General features: G+C 38.0%; 1 protein-coding gene across 4 annotated transcripts; it reads left to right on the plus strand.

Annotated features, from left to right (window-relative positions):
• Positions 1-840: 840 nt before the first annotated feature.
• LOC133875818 (style cell-cycle inhibitor 1) lies at positions 841-13990 on the plus strand. Of its 4 annotated transcripts, none has more exons than XM_062314056.1 (4): positions 841-1034; positions 1340-1435; positions 3152-3207; positions 13621-13990. In XM_062314056.1, the coding sequence occupies exons 1-4, from the start codon at positions 965-967 to the stop codon at positions 13849-13851; spliced, it is 453 nt and encodes a 150-aa protein (XP_062170040.1). In that variant the 5' UTR covers positions 841-964; the 3' UTR covers positions 13852-13990. The 4 variants fall into 4 exon arrangements, with proteins under 4 accessions (XP_062170040.1, XP_062170038.1, XP_062170041.1 ...); XM_062314054.1 differs by having other exon boundaries at positions 843-1034; positions 1340-1465; XM_062314057.1 differs by having other exon boundaries at positions 844-1034; positions 13624-13990.
• The last annotated feature ends 7008 nt before the right edge of the window (positions 13991-20998 follow it).

Below are 20998 nucleotides of genomic sequence, written 5' to 3' on the forward strand. Positions count from 1 at the left end.
CGTATGGGGTGGTCGAAACCACCCCCAGGCCCTTGGGGGTGGTTCGGCCACCCCTAAAAGGCTTAGACACTAAAAACAAAAGAAAAATGTTTGGATTTTGGGGGTGGCCGGTGGCCGGATCACCCCCAAAGGCCTTGGGGGTGGCTCGGTCACCCCCAGATCGGCCGTATGGAGTGGTCAAAACCACCCCCAGGCCCTTGGGGGTGGTCCGGCCACCCCCCAAACCTTTAACTTTTTTTTTTTTTTTTTTTTTTTTTTTTGATTTTTGGCCTTTTGGGGGTGGCCGGACCACCCCCAAAGCCGACTGGGGTGGTTCGTCCACCCCAGATCGGCTAATATAATTTTTGTTTTTAATTATTATTATTTTTATAATTTTTAAATTTATTAAAAAATTTGCAAATTTTTTTTAAGTGGAAAACGGTACCGTTTTTCACTACAGCACCCATGCGGTAATTTAAAACTACCGCATGGAAGCCGGATCTGATCTTCATTATGCTTTTAGTCATTTTCTTTATATATCTGTAGATCCGTGTCATTGAATTGTGTATTGGAATTTGGAGAAAGTTGGAAACTAAAGAGACATTTAACGATAACTAAATGTCTAACTGACTAAGACTAATAAGTAATAGTGGTCTTTAAATTCTATAGATTCTAAAATGGAGCTTATTGAGCTAAGTCGAGTTTTTATGAACTTTGTTCATAATCATATCTCGAGCCGAGCTGAGTATTGACATGTTCAGCTCATTTATTAAACGAGTTTAAAAAAATGTTTAAACTTTGTTCGTTTAATAAATTAATCAATCCCAAGTCAATCTTTAGTAAGTATGCTTACGAGTAGCTCCACTCGCTTACGGTCACGTTGAAAACCGCCCGCTCCGACCTTTCAAACGCCATCTCCTTTGGATCCCCAAATTACCCAAATCTCTCTCTCTCTCTCTCTCTCTCTCTCTGTGTAAAAAACAGAATGGGAAGCGATCGGAAGTCGAAGGAGAAAAAGAGCAAGAAGAGAAATTCATATTCTTCGGGCTCAGAAGGTACGTAATAAATATTTTCTCACGCATCTCTTTTCCTTCTCCACCCTTCGTTCTATTCTTACTCCCTGTTTAGTCTTTGAGGAAGCCATGAAAAACCAAAACGAAAATATTTTTTGTTTTTGTTTCATGCTTTCTGCTGTTTTGGTTTTTTTTTTTTTTTTTTTTTTTTTTTTCCTACAATTTCTGACCAACCAAGCATGAATATATATATATATATATATATATATATATATATATATATATATATATATATTTTCTGTGTGTTTTCTTTGGGACTTTTGTTGTTATTTCTTGTGGAACTACAGACGAGAGAAAAAGCAAGAGACACAGAACAGAAGAGGATGGCGACAGGAAGAGCAGGAAGAGTGATAAGAAAGAGAAGCGAACGGACAAGAAATTCCGTAAGGACTCCCAGCGCCATTCTGACAAAGGTTTTAAATTGCATTTCATAAATCTTAGATTTATTATGTTGGTATTTTGGTATGTTAATAACATTGATCATGACAAAATTAAATAGTTTTATTAGTTTAAGATGGAATTTGAATTGGGTGTGGTTGTGATTAGCAAGTTTAGCAGTACCCATTACTTGAATTCTAGGTTAAAACTAAGAGAATTGGGTACTGTTGTGTATTTTTACTTATCAATTTAAATGTCTTGTAATGGCTGCTTTCATAAGTGTTGAGAAGCTGCCCATTTTATAAATTCAAGAGGTCTTAATGGAGGCAAAGCAAAGCTATTGGGTTAAACTTTTTTAGTTTGGTCTTCTCAGGGAAATTCGAATTAGTCATAAATAATTGCATAATGTATTGCAGTCCAACTTATATAATGGGTCGTTAGGTATTGGGGTTTCCGAAAGTTGTTTAGGTTGTATTGAATGAAGAAAAGAAAAGCAGAATGAGGTGATAGTGGATTTGGCAGGTAAAGGTTATGTGACTGACCGGAATAGCTCCAGACAACACTAGCACAGAGTGGGCTGAATTTCTGTTGTATGTTCTAGTGCTACTTGTGTAAAACGCTCTGCTGGACATGTTCGTTTGTGTCCTAGGTTCTGATATTTTGGTTGGGCTGATTATCCTTATTTGAAGTTGGATATTTTTATATCTCTTTTGAATGGCCTATGCTCTGTCCTTCACCCATTGGTAACTAGAAAGTAGAGATTGATAGAGATTTTGTGATTAAAACTTAAATAGATGAGTAAGATGAAAAAACATAAGATAAGATTTGAATCTTATGTTAAAATCAAATACGTAATGATATGATCTGATTAGAAATGAGAAGAAAAAAGCGTCGTCGGTTTTCAGGGATTGAAGATCAGGTGTATGCTTTTCAATATTGAAGTCTTAATTCTGCATTCAGAAAAGTCATGGTTCAATAGTAATATATTAGTTTATATTGAAGTATGAAACCATCTCTTTGCATTTTACCTGATGCATGGTTTCTGTTCTGAAGGTACCAATAGGCCTATTAATTTGTCAAATTTTCTGTGTATTCAATTATGGGCCCAATTATTGCTATATATGCCTTTATGATTTACTGAATCTTAAGGAAACAGTGATTTTCTTTAATTATTTGTTTTCTAGAGATGGAGTTGGTGCAGAGACGGTCTTCATACTCATTACTGAAGATGCTAACAGGCTAACAATTGTTTTGATTATTAAATGCAACCAGTTTCTATTTAATTGAATACTACAAATTTTTAATGTACTTAACTAGCAACCATGTATTGGAATCTTTGTTATGTTTATTCTGGTTTAAATTGTTCAGTGTTTGCATTGTTGGTGGGGGATCAACAACCTGATTTAGAAAATGCTTTTTATTTTTGTGTTATACTTCATGAATTGAAGCCCTTACATGATTGACTCTTCCACCAAATCATTCATGTTAGTGATGCCTAGGTTTATGAGGGGAGAGAAAGACCTTTCTAGTTTCTTTTGGCATGATTTATTAATTAATAGTATTTGGTAAATACTTCGTATTTATTCTTTGGTACGCTAACTTTTCCTATCCATTTGTGCAAAGTTATAAAAGTCCTGAATGGTTACTCATGCCTTATCCAGTAGTATTTAAGGTTCTTCTTGGCAAAATTTTATCATATTGACTTGTCATTATTGCCTCAGAAAAGAAGTCAAAGGATAAGCACAAAAGTAAACATCACAGAAGTGATCGCCACTTGGTAAGTCCTCTTACTTATTAGTAAGATGAGAACTTTGATGTTTGAGGTCTTTCCATGCTGTAATAATTAATTGCTTTTTATTTACTGCATCCTATATTGTTGAAATTATTTCGCTCAATCTTCTCTTCTACCTCCCATTAAGATCCCAAACTCCAGATATAAAGCTGACAAAAAGTGTCTACATGGACACAAAAATTTCTTATTCACAAGGTAAAAGTATTTATTCTCTTTGCCAGTGAACACCCCCTCCCTCCTTTTTCTTTAATTCAGTATCATATAATGTTTGTTAAGAATGTCTAATACTAATTCAATTTAATTCGAATTTTTGGCACCCTCACTGTTATTGATAATCAGTCACAAATTTTGGCCACCAGGATCCAGATAAAATGACTCTAGAGTTTAGATTGTAGAATGGAATACATAGAAAACTTGAAAAGTAGTGTTTGCTACGTCGGAATTTCGCGGAAGTGGTGGCAGGGCAGAGGGTAGAAACGGAAAGCGAGTCACTGACCAAGGGTAGCATGGGAAAGATCATCATCCAGCCTGGTAGCTTCGGACGAGATTGGAAAGGAGGAGATATGTGCGCCCGGAGATCACGCTCTTTGCTTATGGTCTGAGACGTTGCAGTTTGTTGAAGAATGAGCATTCAATGCACAAGCGTTACAAAATCTTTTAATATCGCTCAGGAAGGATGTGGACAGGTGGTGTATGGAGCATCTCAGACTGGGCCGGTTTGCATATGATATGGAACCGGAAGAGGGGACTAAAAAATGTGGGCATTTTGGGTCTAAAGGTAAAGGCCCATGTGGGGATGTTTCAATTCCACAGTCCAAGTTGTGGCAGGATGAGTTGGCCCGTCATCAAAAGCCAGGATTTTCTGGCCTGATCTATCAACGTCGCAACCCACAATCAAAGGCTTTCTGGAGAGTGAAGTAGGGGATGGACGATACCGAAGTGGGAACAAGTCGGAGCTTGGAGAAGCATGCGATTCACTCTATAGTTGGGGCAGAGACCATCGTTCTTGTACTTGAGGGTGCGATGCGCGATGGAGGAGTACAAACTGGCGTTGTTAGTCAGAAGCTCGCCGTAGGCTTTGATAGTTGGAAAGAATGGATCGGACTCAGAATATACTGCAGTAGCGTCTGGCCAGTCTGGGTTTTGCTCAGACAATGCCGATGAGGCCACCGGTATGTTTGGGCTTGGCTTTGTAGCCGAAGAGAGACCTGCCCAAGAGATGTCGGAAGCTGGTGGAGGATTGCCGCAAGCTCCACAACTCTCCAGGTGTTCGCCGTCGATTACTGTGATGTATTCTTCTAGGTCTGGTTCAGAGTTTGTCGATCAAAGGCTTGCAAAAGAAACTTTGGTCGTTGGTGGAGTCTCGAAAGTCAAGATGGTCAATAGTCCGTTGGTAGAGGTCAAGGTGGGAGGCAACACAGAAGAAGTCATTTTAGACCAGGGTGAGGTGGGAGCTTCATCCAGGAGAGCGGTGGTGGCAAAATGGAGATTGGGTCTACTTCCAAGGGTGAGGTGGGAGAGGATGTGGGAGTCTTCTATTAGTATTCTTTGGACAAGTAGAAGTTTCTACCTGAAGACCTTCTGTTACAGTATGAAGAAGATAAAATAAGGGGGGATTGGGAGGAGTGCGAACCTTTGTTACTCACCCCTAGTAGTGGATGTGGGAGATGGGCATCATCCTAGGGTGTCACCTAGGTTGGTGGTTGAAAGAGTTAAGGGCTTTTATCAAGTGAGATATGATCTTTTGCCACCCTGAGACACAACTCTTGACCACCTTGCCACATGGGCAAGGTGGTCCTAGCTAGCTTTAGGGTTTTTTTTTCTTAAAAAAAAAAAAAAAGTAAACGTAAAAGTTGGCACGTGGGAAAGGAGGTCATGAGTTGTGTCTTGGGGTGTCAATATATCATATTTCTTATCAAGTTGTAGGGTTATCTTGTAAGGGTTATGAGGATAATATGTTGGTGTTATTTGAAGAGATTGAAGCTACCCGATATCAATAAATGGCAAAGTATACAACTTCTATTAATGTAGACAAGGGGTAAAAGGTCAGCAGGAATTAAATAGGTTTGCTTGGTCCCTTAAATATGAGAAGGGTGTACATTCTATTAGAGGCCGAGATAAGGGAATGGGCTCATCTCGTTTTTTATGGAGCCTAAAATCTTAATGTGGAATGTCAGAGGGCTAAATGAGCTTAATAAAAGGTTGAGGATTAGAGGGCTTCTAAGGGATTGGAGGGCGGATATTGTATGTTTGGTGGAGACGAAGATGGCAGTTATCTCAAGGGAGGTGGTGCAAAGTCTATGGGGTTGTCATTATGTGGATCGGTGCTATATGGGAGCAAGTGGTGCGTCGGGTGGGATTTTGTTAATGTGGGATAGACGGGTGGTCGAGAAGGTTGAGGAGTGTGTAGGAAGATTTACAGTTGCTTGTTCTCTGCACAATACTGTTGATAATGTTGTATGGGCGTTTGGGGGGGTTTACAATCCGAATGATGACATGGATAGGAGGGAACTGTGGCATGAGTTAGTCGGGCTAATGAGTTGGTGGGAGATGCCATGGTGTATTGGGGGAGACTTTAATATGGTTCAATTTCCAAGGGAGAGCTTAGGTGTTTCTAGCTATTCTACAGCAATGGAAGAGTTTTCAGAATTCATATTCATGCAGAGTCTGTTGTATCTTCCGCTTGAAGGTGGTCAATTTACTTGGTCGAATAATCAAGAAGATCAAACATGGTTTAGAATTGATAGATTCTTAATTTCTTCGAAATGGGAAGAGCTTTTTCCTGAAGTGACACAGAGGAGATTGCGAAGACTTCTATTAGATCACTTTCCTTTGCTGTTGGATTGTGGGGCGCCTAGAGGAGGGAGCAAGTATTTTAAATTTGAAAACTTGTGGTTGACATAAGATGGTTTTGTTGATCAGGTTAAAACTTGGTGGATGTTCTATGAGTTTTATGGATTACCAAGTTACGTTTTGAGTAATAAGTTGAAAGCTTTGAAGGCGGATTTGAAGAAATGGAATGAGGAAGTGTTTGGTGATTTAGGGAAGAAAAAGAATGAATTACTGTTGCTGTAGACATATCGGCACAACCATAGGGGTTTAGGTATTGTTCTTCCAATGATCTTAGTACCAAGTACTTCTTGGTGAGACGTAATATGATCAGGGTATCCGAGAGCTGGATTTAATTGAAGGGTGACGTTGCTTAGAGGAGGAGGAAAGGGTTAGAAAGATATGTTGAGAGAGCTGGAGAAAACTCTCATTTTTTAGGAAATGAACTGGTGATAGAAATCACGAGCTTTGTGGCTGAAGGAGGGGGACAAAAAACACAATTTTTTCATAGGGTGGCCAACTCACATCGTAAATTCAATCATGTGAACTATTTGAATATAAATGGTGCAATGTCCAAGAATCCTTTAGAGATAAAAGGAGCATATAGTACATTATTACAATAAATTGTATTTTGAGCAATGTTCTTGGAGGCCAAGGGTAGATGGTTGATGTGGTGTGGAGTGTGTCAATAATAAAATAAACCACTCGCAATAGAACGAATCTTTGTAGGATAGGGTTTATGTGAGAGTATCGAACCTCAATGACTGTGGGTTGTTAAGTTATTGAAATTAATTATAATATAATTCAGAAAAGATATTTGATTTTTGTTCTGTAATTGAAACTAAATAAAAATATAAAAGTAAGAGTAAGATAGTATGGAAAAGATATAGGGAATTGATTTCACCACTAACCTCATAATAATGGTAAATTGCATTTAGGGATAATTGCACTGTTGGTCTCTGTGGTATGCCATAATTATTTTTCACTCCCTATGGTTTAAAAAGTTCATGGGAGGTCCCTGTGGTATGCAATAATTACGTTTTACTCCCTGGGTCAATTTTTCGTCCACCATTTTGACGGCTACACGTCAGTGCCACGTGTTGCCAATAAGATGGCGACACGTGTCCAATTTAATAAAAAAATATAAATTTATTAAAAAATAAATAAATAAACTTTTTTTTTAAAAAAAAAAAAAAAAAAAACCAAAAAAAGAAAAAAGAAAAAAGGGCAGGCCACCCCAGCCAATGGGGGTGGCCGCGCGCCACCCCCAGGCCGCCTGGGGGTGGCCATCGGGCAACCCCTAGTAGAAGGCCACCCCTAGATCTACTAGGGGTGGCCCGATGGCCACCCCCGGCCACCTCTGGGGGTGGCCACGGCCTCCCCAATGGCCGGGGAGGCCGCGACCACCCCACCCCCGGCCACTGGGGGTGGCCCAGCCACCCCAAACCTGCCCTTTTTTCTTTTTTTTTTTTGGTTTTTGTTTTTGTTTTTTTGTTTTTTTTTTTAAAAAAATAAGTTTATTTATTTATTTTTTAAAAATTTATATTTTTTTTATTAAGATGGACACGTGTCGCCAATAAGTTGGCGACACGTGGTGCTGACGTGTAGGGCTAATAGATTCTGTCAAAATGGTGGACAGAAAATCGACCTTGGGAGTAAAACGTAATTATTGCATACTACATGGACCTCCCTTGAACTTTTTAAACCATAGGGAGTGAAAAATAATTATGGCATACCACAAGGACCAACGGTACAATTATCCCTTGCATTTAACATGGGGAATTTCACTTACATGAATGATATGACTTGTGTGTGTTTGTCAAGCACCCAACGATGTCGTCAAGAAATTTATTTTATTAAGAGATAAGAATAACCTATCTTTGGTTGGCACAGATCGTTCACCTAACCACTAAGATGCGGTACGATCCATCTTTCCTAGGTAGAAGTTATCAAATCTTATAATTAGCTTACACGTAATCAAGAGATAATCATAACTCATCTTTCGGTAAGGCATGAATTATTCTACCTAAATTAAACTAACTAGGGTGTAGAGCAATTCATCATTCCTAGGCATGGCCTATTAATCCCTCTTGATTTTGTGTCCATTAAAACCGTTGTAAAACCATCCTTCATACAATCACAGAAAATATGAAGGTTGAGTTCAATAGAAATAAACAACTTTATTTCTAAGACAAGATAAGAGGTTTACTAAAATTGAATATAAACATTAAAGCATAGTCTCAAGATTAAACAACCATCATTTATGTTCATAGAATTCCCAATGAAAAATACAATTACACCATAATTACTTGGAAATGGCTACATCAATACCCTACAGATGAATTAGCCGCTTATGGAAATGCTGGAAATCATCTTTGTCTGAGAGAAATCCATCTCAAATCGCTGCTGGAACTTTGAAGCACTTTCTCCTAAAACTAGCTACTAATTCTATTGATTTCTATTCTCAATTGTGGCATGCCCCTTAAAGTATGAATTAGAGGTTTATTTATAGAGTACAAGGGCAACCCTAGTCTAATTCGTGGTCTTCTAGGACTTCTAGTCCAAGTAGGAGAAGTAAAACTTATTTCCTTTTCTGATTTTGCCTTGCTGTCAGCTTTTGCCGCGCGATTGCGCTCGAGCCTATCTTGAGGTACGCTCGAGCTTGATGTTTTGGGTAATGCACTCGAGCCCGAGCGCATTGTAAATTGCTCTCGAGCTCATTAAGCTGGGTGCTGTGCTCGAACTCTTTGCCTTGCAGAATGCTAGATTTTGCTTAAACCAAAGAAGTACTTGTATTTTTCCTTTAGGTCTTGAGAATACTGTTAACATAAAAACAATGCAAAACATCATATCACAACTAACTAAGGGCCTAACTTATGCGAGTTAAGGGGCTTGAATATGCAATATTCAATGCTCATCAATGGTCTATCTATCCTATCCATTGATGCAGATGAGAGTATTTGGTTAGAAAAAGAGTTTGAGGAGGAGGAGCTGTGGGATGTGGTAAGGGATATGAATGGAGATAAGGTATCGGGTCTAAACGGCTTCACAATGTCTTTCTTTTAGAAGTGTTGGGAAATATTGAAAAAGGATCTTATGGCAGAATTCCATAATAGAGGTTTGTTTGAGAAAAGTCTTAATGCTACTTTTGTTTCTCTGATTCCAAAAAAGACTTGTGTTGTGGATGTGAAAGATTTTTCGCCCTATTAGTTTTGTTGGGTTTTTTTTTTTTGGGGGGGGGGGGGGCGGGGGGGTTGAGATTATTTCCAAGGTTCTTGTGAACATATTTAAGTTAGTATTGGGCAAAATTATCTCCAATGCACATAATGCTTTTATTGACAGTCGACAAATTTTGGTTTCAGTGCTTATTGCTAATGAATGCTTGGATAGTCAAATTCGATTGGGGGAATCTGGGATTCTGTGCAAGCTGGATTTGGAAAAAGGCATATGATCATGTTAATTGGGATTTCTTGCTCTATTTGCTGTAGCGTTATGGTTTTAGGGAGAGATGGAGGGCTTGGATAAAATTTGTATTTCTACTGTGAGATTTTCTATTCTGGTGAATGGAACCCTGTTTGGTTTTTTTAATAGCACTCGTTGGTTGCGACAAGGGAATTCACTTTCACCTTTATTGTTTGTGGTGGTTATGGAGGCATTAAACCATATGTTGATTGCAGCGATGGATCAGGGCTACTTGACAAGGTTTTAAGTGGGATCCAGGGATTCTGATTAGGGCTGTAAATGAATCGAGTCGAGTTCGAGTTTTTGGACCTGGTCGAATTTTTTTTAGTGTGTTCGAACTCGGCTCGGGAGCTCGAATTTTTTTGAAATTTCTATTCGAGGCTTGGCTCATTAAGGGTTTTTAAGGTTTGAACTCGGTTCGAACTCGTTACCTATTTCTGAAATGAACGAACTCGAATTGAGCCCAAGCTCGAGCTCGGTTTTTTTTTTTTTTGCACAGAAGATGAACAACATGACAATATCAGAAGATAGGTTAAGAGAATGAAGGAGAAGAAGAGATTCACAAAAAATTACATTGCCAATGAAATTTTAGGATAAATAACTCTAAACTCAAATTTATTTATGCAAGAGAGTAATCGAGTTAACATAGACACAAAGTAATTAACAAAAAATTTCAACAACAAAAAATTTCTGATCACTTCTGCTCTTTCCCACCTCCGGAGGCGTAGGACCAGGTGGAGGGTGGACTCCTTTTGGATGTTATAGTCGGCGAGGGTCCGACCGTCCTCGAGCTGCTTTCCGACAAAGATGTGACGCTGTTGGTTCGGCAGGATGCCCTCCTTGTCCTGGATCTTCGCCTTCACATTGTCGATCGTTTCAGAGGACTCGACCTCTAGGGTTATTGTTTTCCCCGTTAGGGTTTTCACGATGATCTGCATGGCTGGTTGCTTGGTGGCTCTGGCCGCACAAGAACCGCACCGCCTAGTGGATTTGGAGAAGAGGAATTCAGAAATGCAGAAGGGGGGTTTTATATTGGGAAGGGAAAGTTAGGGTTTGCGGAGTGGTGTTTGGTGCGATGAGCGTTCATGGTAGGCTTGATTGGACGATGACGATCATAACACGATGTAATATGTATATGAGCAAATCAGCCTTTGCGAAGAAATAAAAAAATATACTCTGGAACTGGAAGCGTGTTTAAGAAGCTATATCTCGATCAGAGGGGAGGTCTCTTCATAGCATTAAAGAAGTGCGACTTCCAAGGTTGAAAATGAGAGGAAGGATCGAGATGCTCGGATGGATGAGAGTTGGCTCCCTCTACATTTCTTGATCCCTTTTAGCATTCTTGCGTTTTGTGTGAAAAGACTTGCGTTTTGCATGACCGTGTGGGCTTGTGAGTTGTGAATGAAAAGTTTGAAAATAATAGGCTTATGTAGAAAAACACTAGACTATAATAACACTATAACTAGGCTTATGTAAACTGTAGTAGAATAAAAAATAAACAAATAAAAACTTAAACTTTATATAATATAAAATTTACACTAAGACAAATCTCCACTCACACCCCCACACCTATATATATATGAACGAGCCCATCGAGCAGGGTCGTGCTTCCACGAGCTTTGTTCACGAGGCTATCTTGAGCTGAGCCGAGTAATGGCATGTTCAGCTCGTTTATTAAACGAGCTTTAAAAAATGTTCAAGCTTTGTTCGTTTAATAAAGGAACCGATCCTGAGCCGAGCTATGTCGAGCCGAGTATGTTCACGAGTAGCCTTGTTCGCTTACAACCCTAATTCTGATACTTTAGTTGTGAATCATTTACTGTTTGCCGATGACACGCTGATTTTTTGTTGTGTGCAAGCAGAACAAATTTGACATCTTCGCTATATCTTCTTATGCTTTGAGGCAGCTTCAGGGATTGAGGATTAACTTAGGAAAATAACAAATTGCTCCTATCAGTGAGGTGGAGGATGTCGAAGGGTTGGCTCAACTCCTTGAATGTCGGGTCGCATCTTTGTCTATGACATACTTGGGTTTGCCATTGGGTGCTTCTGATAAGCCACTTTTATTTGGAATGGTGTTATTGAGAAAATGTAACGGCGGTTGGCTGGATGGAAGCGGATGTATTTTTTGTCGAAAGGTGGTCGGCTGACTCTTCTTAAAAGTACTCTTTCCAACCTTCCTACGTATTACTTGTCGTTCTTTATTCCAATGGGCGTGGCTAATCGACTTGATAAACTTCAAAGGGATTTTTTATGGGGTGGCATTGGAGATGAGGCAAAATTCCATTTAGTAAAATGTAACAGGATCTATACTCCATTACAATCAGGTGGGTTGTGAGTACACAACTTCATCCACTTTAATCGAACTCTCCTGGGAAAATGCTTGTGGAGGTATGGTAGGGAGATAGAGGCATTTTGGAAAATGGTGATTGAAGTCAAATTTGAGAGTCTTAGGGGTGGGTGGTGTTCTAAAGAGGTGTTGGGTACTTTTGTAGTGAGCGTGTGGAAACATATTTGAAGGGAGTGGGATAAGTTTCATAAATTCGTTTGTTTTGAGGTTGAGGTTGGGTCACATGTAAGCTTCTGGCATAATTTGTGGTGTATGGATAGATCTTTGAAGCAATGTTTTTTAGTTTTGTTTAGTATTGTGAGGATTAAAGATGTGAGGGTGGCAAATAATTTGGTTGTTCAAAATGGAGTTACTCAGTGGAATGTCATTTTTACGAGTCTAGTCCAGGATTGGGAGATGGAGATGGTACTTTTTTTTCTTTGTTTGGCTTTATTCTATTTTGATTCGACATGGAGAGGATGATAGGTTAGTATGGAGCCTCTACAAAAGGGGTCTATTTGAATCGAAGTCCTTTTATGAAGTGTTAAATAGAAAAGATGGCCCTTCATTTTCTTGGAAGAGTATCTGGCGTGTTAAGCTTCCAGCGATGGTGGCTTTCTTTGTATGGACAACAGCTTTAGGTAAAAGTTTGACGCATGACAATTTGCGAAAGAGGAATGTGGTGGTGATTGAATGGTGCTGTATGTGTAAAAAGAGTGGGGAGTCCATTGAAGATCTGCTACTTTATTGCAAAGTTGCTCGCGATCTATGGAGTTACATTCTTACTTTATTTGGGGTAGAGTGAGTTATGCCATGTAGGGTGCCGGAATTGTTGACTAGCTGGGGTGCTTCGTTTGGGTATGGTCCAGCTAAGGAAGTTTGGCGGTTAGTTCCGTTATGTTTAATGTGGTTTCTTTGGTGAGAGTGGAATGTGCGGCACCTTTGAAAATGTAGAGACATCCATGTTGGAGCTACGGAAATGTATGCTTAACATGTTATATATTTGGACAGCGGCTCATCATAGTTTGAGTGTTTTTACTTATGCAGATTTTTTAAATTTATTTTCTGTTCGTTCCTCTTAGGAGTTCTTTTGTATACTTCCTATATATTAGGGTTGTGCCCTCTCTGCGCTTTATTAATGAATTGCCATTACTTATATATATATATATATATAAAACACATATTTGCTACTTCATACACATTACACAGTATCAATAGTATCATGCTTTCTGTTATTGATGCAGTCAATTTAGCCTAGTTGCAATTAGTTGTTGAGTTACCGACAAAATTGTTTTGAGAACATGGAGTTTATGAACTTGTCCACTGTCCACCACTTTAGATGAATACGACAGACTCTTGGATGATAAAAGGTCCTAATGAAAGCAGCACTCGAATACTGATTCGACCTGGTTTAAAATTTCTGTTGTCGTGGCAATAAAATGGGAGCTGTTGTAGAACCTATGCATTTTTCTTCCTCAGTTTCATTAGTTGAGACCATCTTTAATGCAGACTATTTAACTTATAATTTCTATGTTAACATTTTTTTTTTTTAAAGGCAAAGAGAAGGGAGAACTAAAAACTTCGTTATTTTTGGTATCATTTGTTTACCATTTTAAACGTTATTCTTTAGAAGGCTAGTAAGGTTTAGACAATTGAAGGAATTGCTGAAGCATGGAAGTTTCATGTTTTTTTCTGTTAGTTGATTGGTGGTGAAGGTATTCAAATTTGTCTTTAAATATTCATTCTCTAATTTTATTATTATTATTATTTGTGAGAAGCAGGAGGTCCAAGTGCTTTCCAATGATGACTATTTCTCAAAGAATAATGAGTTTGCTACCTGGTTGAAAGAAGAGAAAAACGTGTTTTTCTCTGATCTTTCCTCTGAGTCTGCACATGAACATTTCTCGTATTTTGTGAAGGCCTGGAACGACCAGAAGCTTGAAACCCGTTACTATGAGGGCATTTCAAGTGGGCCACGAACATCTCATAACTGGAAAATCCGAAAGTAGAAAGTGTTGCACTGGCCGATTCCGATTCGTTTGGTTTTGTTTTTGTTATTGCTTTGAATCTACGGATTTGCAGTTTTGCTTAGAAAGGATCCATGTATTTTCTCAATATATGTGATAGGAAAAGCAATCTTTATGAGAACTTCTCTCATTCCTTGTTTTTCCATGAATAGCGTTTTGCGAAAAAAAAAATGGTTTATCGGAATGAGTGCATAGAAAAGCCATTGAGGTAGGTTCTCTATATTACTAGGAAGAGTGCTTGAAAAATTGGTATGTTTGATACCTGTGTTTTGGAGGGTGGTTTTTTTTTTTTCTAAAAAAAAAAAAAAAAAGAGGGGTTCGGGCACGACAAAGGTTAAAATTGTTTGTGTTTGGAGTTTGTTAATGTATATATCTTGACTCTTGAGAACAGAGGAAAAAAAGAAGAAAACATAAAGATACAAACAAATAGGTCCAAGCAAGGCATCTGACTGGGCATCGTCAAATATATATGCAGCACCTTTATTTTAGAGCACAAACCTGCATGCTTATATCTACACGTTAAAGTCTTGTAGGCTACATTTTTCATTCATGTTTGATCTGACTACAAGGCTTTATTTATGGAGCTTTACATGTGATTTGAATAATTTCAAATCTTTTAATCTACGGTAATCAAATCATTTAAATCATTTGATTTATAGAATACAAATCAACAGTTATCTCAAAGAATTTCAGTCTTTTAACAATTATAATAAAACTAAGGGGCTAATATATGCAAGTTAAGGAGTTTAAATATGTAACATTCAATGCTTATTACATTCTAAATTTATATATTGCTGGTCTCTTAGTAATACTAAACCGAAAAATAAAATGCAACAACTGCACTACTTCCTTTTTTCGTGAGAAACGCGATGCATGTAGCATATGCAACAAGATTTTTAAACCTCTAGGCATCCTTAGTTGTAATGCTCCAGAAATTAGGTAATTGTTTCACTTAATTTGAAGAGTTACTAGCAGTATCCTTAGAACAATTAACTGGTAAATACCTAATGAAACCACCCTAAACATCTGATCAGAGTGAATGGAAAGCGGAAAACGAAAGAATAGGAAATCTGAGAATTTAAAAGTAATTAACTTCAAATAATACTATCATCGAACATAGACCAAGAGTTATCCAGAGTTGAATCCAATCTAAAAAAACCTGTTACCAAGGGACCATTTGCTTGGCGTCCTTGCGAACCTCCCAACTCTAACCAAGGTCAACCTGATATAATTAACTGGTAAATGCCTAATGGAACCACCCTAAACATCTGATCAGGGTGAATGGAAAGCAGAAAACTAAAGAATAGGAAATCTTAGAATCTAAAAGTAATTAACTTCAAATAATACTATCATCAAACATAGACCAAGAGTTATCCAGAGTTGAATCCAATCTAGAAAAACCTGTTACCAAGGGACCATTTGCTTGGCGTCTTCATCCTTGCGAACCTCCCAACTCTAACCAAGGTCAACCTGATATAATTACCAACACACAGAGAGGTTTCGAGACAAAGGAGAACACTAAGTCTATGACTTAGTAAATAAATCATTGCAAGATTGGTTATGAAATAAGCCTTAGCTATCAACTTTTATTTGTAGAATCGTAAACGTGAGTCTTTTGCAAAAATGGCGTGTATTGCCCCCATTACTATGCTCTCATTCAAAGGTCATGGTTTGATATGAAAATATTTACAGAGGCATAATTCTGGTGACAATACTTATAGTTTAATGTAAAGGAAATAATGCTAAAAATATATTTGCATACGTATATATCGTAATTCATCTCATATTGTCTACTCAGGATAGACGCTATACCGATGGACCTGTAATATAACACCGGTGTCCCGGATATGTACACATATCATCATTTACTAGCAGCTCGATCGAGTCCGACCTCGAGTGACCCACGCTACTAGCAGAGTCATAACCGTGACCCCCATTCAAGCATGGTGCGCCGGTCACATAACAACCATTGGATTCAAGGCCCATCATAATTATAAATATTTAACCATAAAGAACAACCCTTATAATAGTAAGCTCATGGCTGTTAGGAGTGAGCAAAATCCGCCCGTACCCGCAAATCCGCACCGCCTCGCCCCGACCCATAAATTATGGATATTAGGTGAAAATTGCATTAAGCGGGTACTACAGAATCTGACATGTGAATTACGGGGCCGATTGTGAAACTGGGTTTTTCCCAATCTGTAAACCAGCCCCACCTTGAGGACGCTATTAATTACATTACATATCGTGATAGCTACATGCCAATATATCCTTAGATGATTCAGATTGCCCCCAAAAGTAAAAACCTAAAATCAGACCTAACCACATAACTCCTCCCTTCTTTCAGTCTCAGTTTGGCAGACAGCACATCTCGATCCCCATACCGTGATACTCGAAACCCAATGGATTGACATTTCAATGTGCTGGTTGCGAAAGCATGGTTTCAATCCCGCTCATTGTGGGCCGGGTATAGAAAAACAGTAAAATTCGCTCTGATCCGGCCCGTGCCCACCCTTAATGGCCGTTCTACTCACTTCTACTGCACATACTGGTGTACCATGCCATACAATGCAATAATATAGTTCATTTATCGTTTTCATAATATAAATTGTCCTAAAATACAAATCAAATTAGATTTAATCCCAAAAATTTAAATACGTAACCCTAATAGTCCTCGACAATGCGCCAAAAATTGATGTAGTGCCCCAGATTTTAAGACATAAAATATGACGTCTTAAATTAGAATTTAAGACCTATTAATAATATAAAAGAATATGTGAATGTTAATAAGATTAAATATTCATCAACATATAGTTCTAATTCTATTAGAAAAGTTTAACATACCTTAAATTTTGGAATGACGAAAATAGGGTCAAACGAACTCCGTTTTAGTTGATTTAAAAACTAGAAAAAAGGGACCCTAAATTTTGGAATGACGAAAATAGCGTCAAACAAACTCCATTTTAGTCGATTCAAAAGCTAGAAAACTCTACTCGAAGTCCTCTATCTACTCTCCAAATTTCATAATTTTTGGACTTTGTTGAGGATGCAAAAACACTTGTGAAACATACTACCCCTGATTTGGACGAAAATTCATATATAGCATTATTAATTAATGGGCCTTTGATTTTTATCAAAATCATCATTACCCATTGATGATTTTTGTTCATCCATGAACTTAGTCCATTAATTTCTAGCTTATAACTTAAATAAAGGCAAAAGCAAGTTTCAGAGTTAGAAGATTAGTTACTAAGTTATAAGCTAACTACATATTTGGTTAGGAACTAAGTACTAGTTACATAAGGATAGGAGATGAGTCACCTAGCTAATGATTAAGATTCCTTTGATGAGTCATCACCCAAGTGCAACCCCCTTTCACGTTTCAGCTTTCCCTCTTCCCCTTCATTAATTTTTTAACAAAATATCTTCATCTCTTCATGAAAAATTGCACATACAAACACACCACAATATATGTATGCATATGCAAGTCCCTAGAGCCCCTGACTCAAGTAACCGAGTCCCAGACTCAAATAGCCGAGTCCTAGACTCTAGTAGTCGAGTCCCAAACTCAAGTTGCAAAGCCCCTGGCTTGAGTATCTCCCAAGATTGTGTAACCATGCCCCAATGCAATATGCTTTAAAACAATTTGTGATAACACCCCCAAAATCCATAAACATGTCACAACACTAATTTCTCAACACCAAATACAATATTCAAATTCACAACCGCAGCACGCAGTCATACAATTCATTCCACACTCTACATACAATATTCAATTCTCCAAAATATCATTGATAAGTTCAACATACTCGAAAGTACTCAAATCATCCAAAACAGATATATTCAACATACAGTCGGTTCGGATTTAGAAAACAACATATATATTTTGCAATTGTATAACATATAAAAATAATAGTTTTTCAGTGAGTAAAATAATCGCCTTGGCTACGTGGATTTAAGCACTAGGTTTCCTAGATAGCCCCTTGCAACGAGTCACTATGAACTAACACATTGTATCATTTAGTACTTTAAATAATTTAACACTCTAATTAGCACTTGAATCGCTCAAGGCTAAATCGTTGGAAAAACCTATAATATTTCAAGGGTTCCAAACACACACCCATAAACCTTATTTACTAATTTAACCACAACACTACTAACCCAAAACACTTGTTTAGGGTTAGACATTAAAATCACCACCTAAATATTTACCTATAACATTAAACACTAACCCCCAAATTATATTCACTAACCTAATCACAATAAATACTTACTCATTAACATAAAACGCTAACTCATTTAAAATAACATTAATCCATAAGAAAATCTTAGTGTTAAATCCACAAAACACCAATTAAACTAAATACCCATAAATTAGAGTTTAAAGGAACTTAGCCAAAAATTTACCCAAACAATGTTCGGTGTTTGGGGGATCTTTTGCAAGCTCCAAATAACACCAAGCCTAAAGAATAATCAAGATTAAACTCATATTTTATAAGATTTAACCAAAATCTCAAAAATACAAGTTTAATGATTTACCTTAAAACGATTGGTAGAAACGTAAATCGGGCTTCGTAGATCACGTTTCCGAAATCAGATTTGAGATTGGATGGTTGAATCTTCATGGATCAAGGTTTTTCCATGAAAAACCAAAGAGAAATCGAGAAAGAGTGAGAGAGATATGGAGAAATGGCATGAAAACACGCACTGTCTCTTTTTAATTGAAGTTTTGTCCGGACGTGTTTGGAATAGTGTCCGGACGCGTGTCTCATAATGATGCACCAAGGACGCAACATCAAAGGCCATCCGGCCTTTTATTCTAAATGGCCATTCGACCATTATTTTAAATACCCATAAGGTTTTTGTTTGTCTTTTACTCTGTCTTATTGTGTTTTATTTGACTTATCTATACACTACCTTTTCCTTTTTCTTTCAATAGCCGATAGCCATCATTTTCATTAAATTCGTTTTGTTTAATTAATTCTATTACATCTGATTCTCACTTTAATTATTTAGTCTTTCTTTTGTTTAGTTAATTCCTTATTTCATTTATCTTATTTTATTTTCTATTATTTCTTTTATCTTTTATTTATTTGTATTTCCTATTTCATTTCTCTTCTATTTCTTTTACTTTTCTATTTTCTTTGCTATTCTATATAATTCTTTTAGACATGCCCACATGGCCGTCAAGACGAGATAAGTAAACATCCGAACGTGCGCACACATGGCGACACGTCCATCGCTAAAAGGAAGAGAGACATTCGGATGGTGATCTTAATCGTCCGGACACGCGTTCAAAAACAATGCTCCTTGCCTTAGCTGTTCGCAAGGGCGTTCAGTGCCCTGTCCGAACACCTAGCCTAGAGAGCAAAACTTGCTCTCGGGTACTGGTGTTCGCACACCCTGTTCGCTAGTGTTTGATGACCGTCTGAACTCTAGTCCAAAGCCGTTCGGACGCCAGAAGTAGAAACACTATTCTAAGTGTTTTCAAGCTATTTTCCTGACATCCAATTTACCCCAAGTATTTTTCCACTAGATTTTACTCTTAAAATGTTAATTAATATTCTGGACATTATAACACCAGTGAGTTGATGCTCGTGGACTTAGGAACCAGAAATGAATATGAGCATGCATTGCATAATGATTTGAGTTATGAATTGAGAATGATTTGAGAGAAGTCAAGTTTGGACATGCTTATATACCTATATTCTAGAGTGTGGAGTATTTGTATGCTTGTGTGACCAAGTGTTAATGACGTTGATTTGCATGGTTAGAAAAACATGTATGCTTATATTACCCCAAGATGTGGAATACTAGTATGCATGTATAGCTGAGTCAATTGATATATATATATATATTGTGTTAAGATTGTTCTTGTGGGAATGCTTGTGTTTATTCTATCAGCTAGGAAACGTTTTCAAAACATAAGCATCATGTTATTGGTAGTTATTGTAAAAGTACGGTAGAAATAAAAGATTGGCTCATTGTGAACACTAGTGTGTTGGTGTGTAATTGACTGCATTTTATTGGACAAAATCACTTCTATGTAATGATGCTTATTATACAGGGATGCTGTTTTTATTTGGAGTCTACACTTCAGTTTGAGCTTCAGGAAGACTCTGTGTAGAATTCAAAGCAGTTAGTTCAATTCCCTTGCAACCGTTCAAACGACATGATATTCCATCCAAGCATCATACATCCAGACGACGAAAACTTTCCGTCCTAACCTTCTTCTGTGTCAAGAAGCTTTGAATTGTTCCAGCTTGCATCTGTCCGGACGTCTCAGCAGCATGTTTGGACGATGTTCAGTGTTCGATTAGCTATGGGATTTCTTTCCAAAACACAGATATGGGAAGACAGCTGCAACCGTCTGGACGCGCTCATTTATAAGGCAAGTCGTGCATTCACAATCGTCCAGATGACAGTCTTCATGGTTCGGACGCTCAAGCTTCATATATGGAAATTGCGTGCATCAGATCAACTTTCCGGATGACAGCTGTTATGGTTTGGACATGCAAGCCTTGATATGGAAATTGCGTGCAGCTAAAATGCGACCGTCTGGACTCTAGGGCAATACCGTCTGGACGCAGCTCTATTCAAGAAAGAATTTCTACAAAATTGGGAAAGCCGATCGCACAGTTGTCCATTTGAACGCCTTATATCTACCATCCAGATGGTGCCTAGGAAAACCTAATCAGACGCGATTTAGGTCTTCTGTAGCCTATAAATAGAGGCCCCTAGGCTTGAAAATTGTAAGAATTTAGTGTTAAATTCCATAGTGCTTAGAGAGTTATATTTTAGTGTTATTGTGCTGATCCACTCACTCTCAAGCTGTTGCCAAGTGCTGTTGCTGTGCTGAACTGAAGTCTATCTTAGGGGTTGGCCCTAAGTTAAAGGATACCATTGAAGACCCGTTTAAGTAGGTGACTTGGTTGGGAGGCGTTCGTGTTGGGTTACACGTCAGAGTTCAAGGTACGACCACTGCATAAGGGTATGTGAGTGCTACTGCTTTGTAACTAGCTTTGTCTTTTGAATTGTGGATATCCTGGGTTTGGCTGCCCCGGAGTGGTTTTTCTCTTAATTGAGTTTCCACTTCGTCAACAAAATGTATGTTTCTTTATTTTCCGCA

This window comes from Alnus glutinosa, chromosome 8 (genome assembly GCF_958979055.1).
Source record: "Alnus glutinosa chromosome 8, dhAlnGlut1.1, whole genome shotgun sequence".
NCBI lineage: Eukaryota > Viridiplantae > Streptophyta > Magnoliopsida > Fagales > Betulaceae > Alnus > Alnus glutinosa.